Source organism: Caretta caretta, chromosome 23 (assembly GCF_965140235.1).
Source record: "Caretta caretta isolate rCarCar2 chromosome 23, rCarCar1.hap1, whole genome shotgun sequence".
NCBI classification, from domain to species: domain Eukaryota; kingdom Metazoa; phylum Chordata; order Testudines; family Cheloniidae; genus Caretta; species Caretta caretta.
Genome location: NC_134228.1, coordinates 13312939 through 13321580, shown reverse-complemented (window position 1 = coordinate 13321580; position 8642 = coordinate 13312939). Strand labels below are relative to the sequence as shown.

General features: G+C 64.2%; 1 protein-coding gene across 2 annotated transcripts; it reads left to right on the top strand.

The window, feature by feature from the left end:
* Window positions 1–568: 568 nt before the first annotated feature.
* On the top strand, window positions 569–8217 carry TNNT1 (troponin T1, slow skeletal type). 2 transcript variants are annotated; one of them, XM_048833492.2, is made up of 11 exons: window positions 569–627; window positions 1808–1840; window positions 4535–4556; window positions 5027–5090; window positions 5405–5521; window positions 6112–6189; window positions 6309–6419; window positions 6685–6794; window positions 7444–7534; window positions 7682–7722; window positions 8008–8217. In XM_048833492.2, exons 5-11 carry the CDS (start codon window positions 5423–5425, stop codon window positions 8051–8053), a joined length of 576 nt encoding a protein of 191 aa, XP_048689449.2. In that variant the 5' UTR covers window positions 569–627; window positions 1808–1840; window positions 4535–4556; window positions 5027–5090; window positions 5405–5422; the 3' UTR covers window positions 8054–8217. The 2 variants fall into 2 exon arrangements, with proteins under 2 accessions (XP_048689449.2, XP_074978575.1); XM_075122474.1 differs by lacking the exon at window positions 1808–1840 and having other exon boundaries at window positions 592–627.
* Window positions 8218–8642: the final 425 nt, after the last annotated feature.

The window sequence follows — 8642 nt, the reverse complement described above, 5'->3', positions numbered from 1 at the left end:
TTTCACTAGGAAGGTGGTGAAACACTGGAATGCGTTACCTAGGGAGGTGGTAGAATCTCCTTCCTTAGAAGTTTTTAAGGTCAGGCTTGACAAAGCCCTGGCTGGGATGATTTAATTGGGGATTGGTCCTGCTTTGAGCAGGGGTTGGACTAGATGACCTCCTGAGGTCCCTTCCAACCCTGATATTCTATGATTCTATGATGCAGCGTCTACCAGCTAATTCGATCCCACCAGCAGCTTGCGGTAAACGGAAACACATTTAGCAGCTGCTCTTTGTGTCTCTAACAATGCTGGCAAACAGGTTAAAGGCTCAAGGCTCCTCAACATGGCTGTGATACCTGTCTACCAGGAATGGCCTTGTTCACCATGGCTGTGCCCTTTTGAAACGTCCTTAAGGGTTGCTTCCAGGTCACCCAGCCTGCTGATTTGCTTAACCTTATGTGGCCCAGTTTTACACTCCACCCCCCAAAACCTTCCCCCCAGACACCCTCCCCCCAGACTCCTGCAATCTGCCCCCTGAGATGGGACTCCGGGAACACACAGCCCAGCACTAACCCCTTGCTCTCTTTCTCTCTCTCTCTCTCTCTGAAGAAGAGGAACAGGCTGAGGAGGCTGAGGAGGAGGAAGGTGAGACAGCTGCACACCTGCCCCCCCCATGCCGTGGGGACCCCACTCTTTCCTCTAGGTCACCAGTAGCAGAGACCTCACATTCCAGCTGGAATCAGGAACAAGCAACTTGATGGGAGTGGGGGCTAAGGGTAGAATGGGGCTGGGGCTGCGGGCCAGGACTCCTGGGTTCTCTCCCCAGCTCTGGCAGGGGAGTGGGGTCCAGTGGTTAGAGAAGAGGGGGCTGGGAGCCAGGACTCCTGGGTTCTGTTCCCATCACGTTTGCTCTCGTCCATGTTAGGTTTTCTCTTCACAGGCTTCCTCCTTTCTGGTTTGTCGGCTGAAGGGTTTTTTTCTCCCCAGGGGTCTGGGGGTGGGGCAGCCATGGGGGCATCAGCCAGGGTGGGGGCAGTGCAGAGGATGCCAGGTGTGTTCCTGACTTGGGACATCTCCCCACTGCGTTACTGCAGGGCCCCTCCCCCCCACACTGCATCACTGCAGGGCCCTCCCCACTCCCCTCCACTGCGTCACTGCAAGGCCCTTCCCCCTCCCCATCACTACAGGGCCCTTCCTCCCCTCCCCTCTACTGTTTCACTGCAGGACTCTTCCCCCCCTTCCCTTCACTGCATCGCTGCAGGGCCCTTCCCCCCTCCACTCCACTGCAGGGCCCTTTCCCCCTCCCCCACACTGCATCACTGCAGGCCCTGCCCTCACAGCTGCCCAGTGCATCTCTGTCCCCCACTGCATCACTGCAGGGCCCTTCACTCTCCTCCCACCACTGCGTCACTGCAGGGCCCTCTCCCCCGCAGCCCCCACTACATCACTGCCCCCCACTGCATCACTACCCCCCCACTGCGGCACCCTTCCCCCCTCACTGGATCACTGCCCCTCTTCCCTCACATCCCATCCCGCTTCGCATGTGTTGGGGGGGGCACATTGTGATCTCACCCGGGTGGGGGAGGGGGATGGGCAGGGACATTGAAAGGGGACCAGGGGGGCAGTCCCTCCCCCACTAACGAGTAACCGGATTTAACCGGTTACTCCCCCACCCGAGCTGCCTTGGTTTAACCGCCTCTCCGTTTCTCTCCCGCGCTCGCTCCCCCCACCCCTGATCCCTCCTCCCCCCTCCCCAATCTTCCCTCCCCTCCCCCTCCCCCATACCTGCCCTTAAACCCTTGCCCCCCGCCCCATGGCTGTGCAGTGTCTGAGGAACCCCAGCCGGCCGCAGAGCCAGGTATTTTCCTGCTTCGCTTCCTCCTTGGAGAAATACCCCTGAGGTGGGGGCTTCGGTGGGGCGCCACCCTGCCCCCGCCGGCTGAGGGTGGGGGGGTGGCGCCGGCAGAGCGGGGGATGGGCAGAGCTGAGCTGGGCCCCCCAGGCCTTATCCCCCCCCCAGGGTAAATCACACACCCCCGCCCCCGGGCCTGGTGTCCGCACTGTCCAGTCCCCAGGAGGGGCAGCTACGATGGCTGGACACGGGGGTGGAGGGACAGACACAGGGGTGTATGTGGATGGATGGATAGAGAGATATGGATGGGGGGTGGCTGGGGGTGGATAGAGGGGGCGGCTGGGGGTGGGTGAATGGATGGGAGGTGGATGGGGGGCTGGGGATGGATGGGGGTCTGGGGGTGGATGCGGTGGATAGAGGAGGGTGGATGGGGTGGATGGGGTAGATAGAGGGGGGTGGGTGGATGGGGGGTGGCAGGGGTGGATGGTGGGGGTGGATGGGGTGGATAGAGGGGGGTGGCTGGGGGGTGGCTGGGGGTGGATAGAGGGGGTGGATGGATGGAGGGTGGCAGGGGGTGGATGGTGGGGGGTTGCTGGGGGTGGATAGAGGAGGATGGGTGGATGGGGTGGACAGATGGGGTGGATGGGGGACTGAGGGGGGCTGGGGATGGATAGAGGGCGGTGGCTGGATTGGGAGTGGCTGGGGGTGGATAAACGGGGTGGCTGGGGGGCTGAGGATGGATAGAGGGTGGTGGCTGGATTGGGGGTGGATAGAGAGGGATGGGTGGCTGTGGTGGATAGAGGGGGGGTGGCTGGCTGGGGGTGGCTGGGGGAGGATAGAGGGGGTGGATGGATGGATGGTGGGGGGTGGGTGGGGGTGGATAGAGGGGGTGGATGGATGGATGGTGGGGGGTGGATGGGGGTGGATAGATGGGGTGCGTGGGGGTGGGTGGGGGTGGATGGGGTGGATAGAGCGGATGGATGGGGGGCTGGGGGTGGATAGAGGGGGATGGCTGGGGGGAATAGAGGGAGGGTGGCTGGGAGGGCAGGGGGTGGATAGAGGGTGGTGGTTGGATTGGAGGGGTGGAGGTGGATAGAGGGGGGATGGCTGGGGGGGATAGAGAGGGGTGGCTGGGGGGGAAAGAGAGGGGTGGCTGGGGGGCAGGGGGTGGATTGGGGGGGCTGGGCCTTGCCTAGAAATGGCTGGTTTTTGGCATGGAGGGAGGGCGCCACCTAGAGGCCGGAGATCCCTGCACCCCAGTGACTGACACCTCCACCCTCCCACTCTAGCCTGGTCCCTGGGTCCCTGGCACGGCCCCCGCCCAGCTCTGCCCGGGGCACCCCCCTCCCCCCGTATGTTTCTCTCTATATCTCAGCCTGAGGGCAGGGCAGGTGGTAAATCCCTCGCCGGCCAGGCTGGACTGGGATATAGACGTGGGCTCCTGCAAACCCCGTGTGCGTGGCCGGCCGGTGCGGGTCCCGATACATGGGTGGCCGGGCGTGTGCTCCCCATGTATCCGCGACGGGTCTGGGGTGCAGCCCGGGGCCTGGCGGGAAGAACGGATCGCTATGACCGGCGACCGTATGGGATACAGTTCAGTTCCCGGGTGCATGGCCATGACCCAAATATACATTCACGGGGTTCCGTTGTCACAGGGGAAGGTCTGAGCTCAGCATCCCCAGAGTCAATCCGGAGTCACTTCTGTTTGCAGTGGGGACAGGGCCGGATTCTGATCTCAGTCCTCCCCTCCCACCCCACCCCAAATCCGGAGTCACTTCTGTTTGCAGTGGGGACAGGGCCGGATTCTGATCTCAGTCCTCCCCTCCCACCCCACCCCAAATCCGGAGTCACTTCTGTTTGCAGTGGGGACAGGGCCGGATTCTGATCTCAGTCCTCCCCCCCCCCCCATCCCAAATCCGGAGTCACTTCTGTTTGCAGTGGGGACAGGGCCGGATTCTGATCTCAGCTCCCCCTGGGTCCATCCGGAGTCACCCCTGACTGCACTGGGGAGGAGGGGGCTGGAAGGGGAGCTGCTGGGGGGGGGGCGCTGAATGTATATGAGCCTCTATCTACATAGAGACGTGGCAACTGCAGAGCTTGCTTGCCTCTAAAACTACTCACGAGAGACACGGTCTGTGTCCCCTGGGGTGGGGGAGCCCCCCCCCACTGCAGGCCCCTTGCGGAGGACACGTCCTCCTTACCCTCCTTCTTTAACCCTTTACTTGCCCCCCAAAAAACCTTCCATTGGAAGGACTTTTTTGCTCTTTCTTCAGCATCATCCTCCACCAAACCCTTCTCCGCGGCTATTCTTATGACACCCCCTCCTTGGATCTCCGGTGCCGCTCCCTGCACCCCACCTTGCAGCCCCCCGCACTCCTCACGGATTTTCTTCTCTTCTTCAGGGATACATTTTTCTTCCTCCCTTTTTTTCCCTTCCTTTTTTTTATTTAACAGCCAGGACTCTCTCCAACCCTGCCCGAGGGGGGCCATCTGTCCATGGATTCCCCCCCCCCACATCAATTCTCACCTCCCCTTATGAAGGTACCCCGACATCTGAACTGGATACAGGTGGAGCATATCAGGGGCTTTCTTGCTAAGAGGTTTTTGGGGTGTCCCCCCCAGTCCCCCCCAGTTTCCCCCCCACACAAGTTGTTTCCCTCTCTCTGTCTAATAACAATGTTTCTCTTGTTCTCTTCACAGAAGAGGAGCGTCCCAAACCCAGGTAACTGCGGTACCCATTGCGGGGGGGAGTTTAAGATGGGGGATCCCCCACTTCCACTCACAATTGGGGTGCAGCCTGCACCCCACAAGTCAGAGCAGGGAACCCCACAACCTGGACAGGAGTGCTGTCCCAATGCACTGAGCGACTCTATATAGCCAGCCCACGCGCCCCACCTGAGAGGGGCTGCATCCTACCGCTGGGCGAGGGGTCCCTGTGTGCCCAGCCCCCACGTCCCACCCCAGAGGGGTTGCATCCTACTGCTGGGCGAGGGGTCCCCGTATATGCAGCCCCCGCGCTCGACCCCAGCGGGGCCGCGTCTTAGTGCTGGGCGGGGGGTTCCTGTATGCCCAGCCCCCCGCCCCACCCCAGAGGGTCCAAGTCCTGGGACCGGGGGAGAGGTCTGAACTTGTAACAGTCAATCGTGAAACCCTTTCCTCTTTGTCTTGTTTCTTATCCCTTCCCGCCCGCAGCAGGCCGTTAGTTCCCCAGCTGGCCCCCCCGAAGATTCCCGATGGGGAGAGAGTGGACTTTGATGTGAGTGTCGTGAGAGAGATCCCGCTGGGCTACGGGGAGCAGGGCGGGGGGCTCAGTGGGGGGTGCTGGGCTGCGGGGGGCTCAGCGGGGGGCACTGGGCTGCAGGGAGCGGGGGGGCAGCTCAGCGGGGGGTGCTGGGCTGCGGGGGGCTCAGCGGGGGGCACTGGGCTACAGGGAGCCGGGGGGGCTCAGCAGGGGGCGCTGGGCTGTGCGGGACTATGGGCTGAGCAGGGGCTGTTGGGCGCGGGGGCTCAGCAGAGGGAACTCCCCCCCATGGGGGGTGCCCCCCAGCTCATGCTGTCTCTGCCCTCCAGGACATTCACCGAAAGCGCATGGAGAAGGACCTGCTGGAGCTGCAGACGCTCATCGACGTGCACTTCGAGCAGAGGAAGAAGGAGGAGGAGGAGCTCATCGGCTTGATGGAGAGAATTGTGGGTTCTGGGGTGTGCGGGGCGGGGGAGGGTGGTTGTGGGTACATAGGGCAGGGCAAGGGATTGTGGGCACTGGGGGTGTGCTAGGCAGATTGTGGGTGCAGGGGGCAGGGCAGGGGATTGTGGGTACCGGGGGGAATACCAGGCGGATTGTGGGTACCAGGGGGTGTGCCAGGCGGATTGTAGGTACAGGGGTCAGGGCAGGGGATTGTGGGTACCAGGGGGGAATACCAGGCGGACTGTGGGTACCGGGGGGCAGGGTAGGGGATTGTGGGTACCAGGGGTGTGTGCCAGGCGGATTGTAGGTACAGGGGGCAGGGCAGGGAATTGTGGGTATGGGGGGCAGGGCAGGGAATTGTGGGTACCGGGGGGAATACCAGGCGGATTGTGGGTACCAGGGGGGTGTGCCAGGCGGATTGTAGGTACAGGGGGCAGGGCAGGGGATTGTGGGTACCAGGGGGAATACCAGGTGGATTGTGGGTACCGGGGGCATGCCAGGTGGACTGTGGGTTCTGGGGAAGAGGTGGAGCCGGCCGGAGGGCGCTGCGGGTGGCAGGCCATGCCCTGACCCGTCACCGGGCCCCTGGCAGGAGCGCCGCCGAGCGGAACGGAACGAGCAGGTGCGGGTCCGGACCGAGAAGGAGCGGGAACGCCAGGCCAAGCTAGCGGTGAGTCCCCCCACATCCCCTCCCCACTCCTGGGCTGGAGCGGGGTTGTCCCCTCCAGTCTGTGCCCCCCCCAGCTGCGTGGCTGACAGCTCTGCTCCCCCCCCCCCCACAACATGCAGGAAGAGAAGCTGCGCAAGGAGGAGGAGGAGGCCAAGAAACGGGCCGAAGACGACGCCAAGAAGAAGAAGGTTCTGTCCAACATGCCTCATTTCGGCGGCTATCTGGTCAAGGTGAGGGGGGGGCCAGGGAGGGTGTGCAGGGGGGAGGAGTCTGGGGAGCGGTCTGAAAATCACCAGCTGCTCCACCCCAGAGGCAGCTGCATCTCGGCGCCGGGTGAGGGGTCCCCGTATAACCAACCCTGGCGTTCCACCCCAGAGACGGCCACATCTCAGCACGGGGGAAGGGTCTCTATAACCAGCCCCCTGATCCCCACCCCAGAGGAACCGCCTCTGGAGGGAGCCCGTGTTGACGTGACCCCCATGCCCTGTTTGCCAGGCCGAGCAGAAGCGGGGCAAGCGGCAGACGGGACGGGAGATGAAGAACCGAATCTTGGCTGAGCGACGGAAGCCCCTAAACATCGACAGCATGCGGGAGGATGAGCTGAGGTACAGTGGGCGCAGTAGGGGTGGGCGCTCAGGGGACTTCATTTCCCACGATGCTCTGTGCTGGGTTCCCATTTCCCATGATCCCTTGGGGTTAGCAACCATGGCTCCCCCTTGGCCATCTATGGTCCCATTTCCCATGACGCTCTGAGCTTTGTTCCCATGATCCCCTGGGGTTAGCAACCATTGCTACCTTGGCCGCCTATGGTCCCATTTCCCATGAGGCTCTGCACTTGGTTCTCATTACCCATAATCCCTTGAGGTTAACAACCTGATCGATTGCTACTTTGGTCATCTGTGTCCGTTTCCCTTGATTCTCTTCTCTTGGTTCCCATTTCCCATGATCCCCTGGGGTTAGTGACCATGGCTACCTCTTGGCCATCTAAGGTCCCATTTCTCATGATGCTCTGCACTTTGTTCCCATGATCTCCTGGGGCTAGCGACCATGGCTACCGTGGCCCGTCAATGCCCCCCTTTCCCATGATGCTCTGCGTGTCGTTCCCATGAGCCCCTGCGGCTAGCAAGCACGGCTACCTGGGGCGGCACATGCCTCCCGTTTCCCGGGGTGCTCTGGGTACAAGGGGCCCGTGCGGGGCGGGGGGCTGACTGGCAGCCGCCCCGATCCCGACAGTGCCTCCTCCTGGCCCCACAGGGAGAAGGCCAAGGAGCTGCACGAGTGGATCCACCAGCTGGAGTCGGAGAAGTTTGACCTCATGGAGAAACTCAAGCGCCAGAAATACGAGGTGAGAGAAGGGGGCCGGGGGGGCCTTTCCCCGCTAGGGGGCGCCGGCTCCGTCCAGCCCCGGGGTGGGGCATTGGCTGCCCCCGGCGGGGGGGGGAACAGAACAGCTGGGTAATAACTGGTTCTCCCCCCCCCCCCCCGTTTGCAGATTAACATCCTTTACAACAGCATCAGCCATGCCCAGAAATTGTGAGTAGCCTCCGCCGTGTCCCTCTCGGGGAAGTGGGTGGGGGGGTCCCGGTCCCGAGACCAAGCCCCGCAAATGCTTCTCCCCTCTCCCAGCTCCCCGGGCGGGCGGGCGGGGGAGGGGGGCAGCGCGGGGCGGATGCCGAGGCCAGCTGGCCGGGGGGGGGGGGGAGGGGGTTGAGGCCGGGCTGGACCCCGGGGGAGGGGCCCCGGGGGGGGAGGGGGGCGGGGATCTGGGGCGCTGCTGACGCCTTTTCTCACCCGCCCCCTCCCCTGTTCTCTTCGCAGCAAGAAGGGGGCCCCCAAGGGCCGCCTGGGCGGCCGCTGGAAATGAGCCCGGAGACGGAGCAGCCTCGGCCCCCCCAGCTCCCCACGTGGAGACCTCCCCCCCCCGCGCGTCCCCCGCAGCCCATCAGCCGGGGGGGCCTCCCCCTGTGCCCCCCCGCGTGGGCCTGGTGCCTCCCGCCGCCCGGGCAATAAACCGGCCTCCCGCCCGCACAGGCGCCGCCTCCGAGTGCTTTGTGGGGGGGGCGAAGGGCGGCTGGAGAATGACCCCCCCGCGGCAACCCACGTGCGCAGACACCCCGAGGCTGTGAGTGGGGGCGGGACTCTCCCACGCCCCGCCCACAAAGGGCGCCCCGAGGGGAGGGGTCCGAGAACAGGGGCGGGGCCAGGCCCCCCCCGGGGGGACCGCTGCGGGGGGGGGGGAGATTCCCCAGACTCCATTTCCCATGAGCCCCTACGGAAACCGGCGAGGGGGCGGGGCCAGGACTGGACGGACGCCGGCAGGAGGGGGCGGGGCCAGGACTGGACGGGAGGCTGCGAGGGGGCGGGTCCCGGGCCGAGCGGAAGGCGGGAGGGGGCGGGGTACGGAAGCCGGCAGGAAGGGGCGGGACCCGACCCGAGCGGAAGGCGGGAGGGGG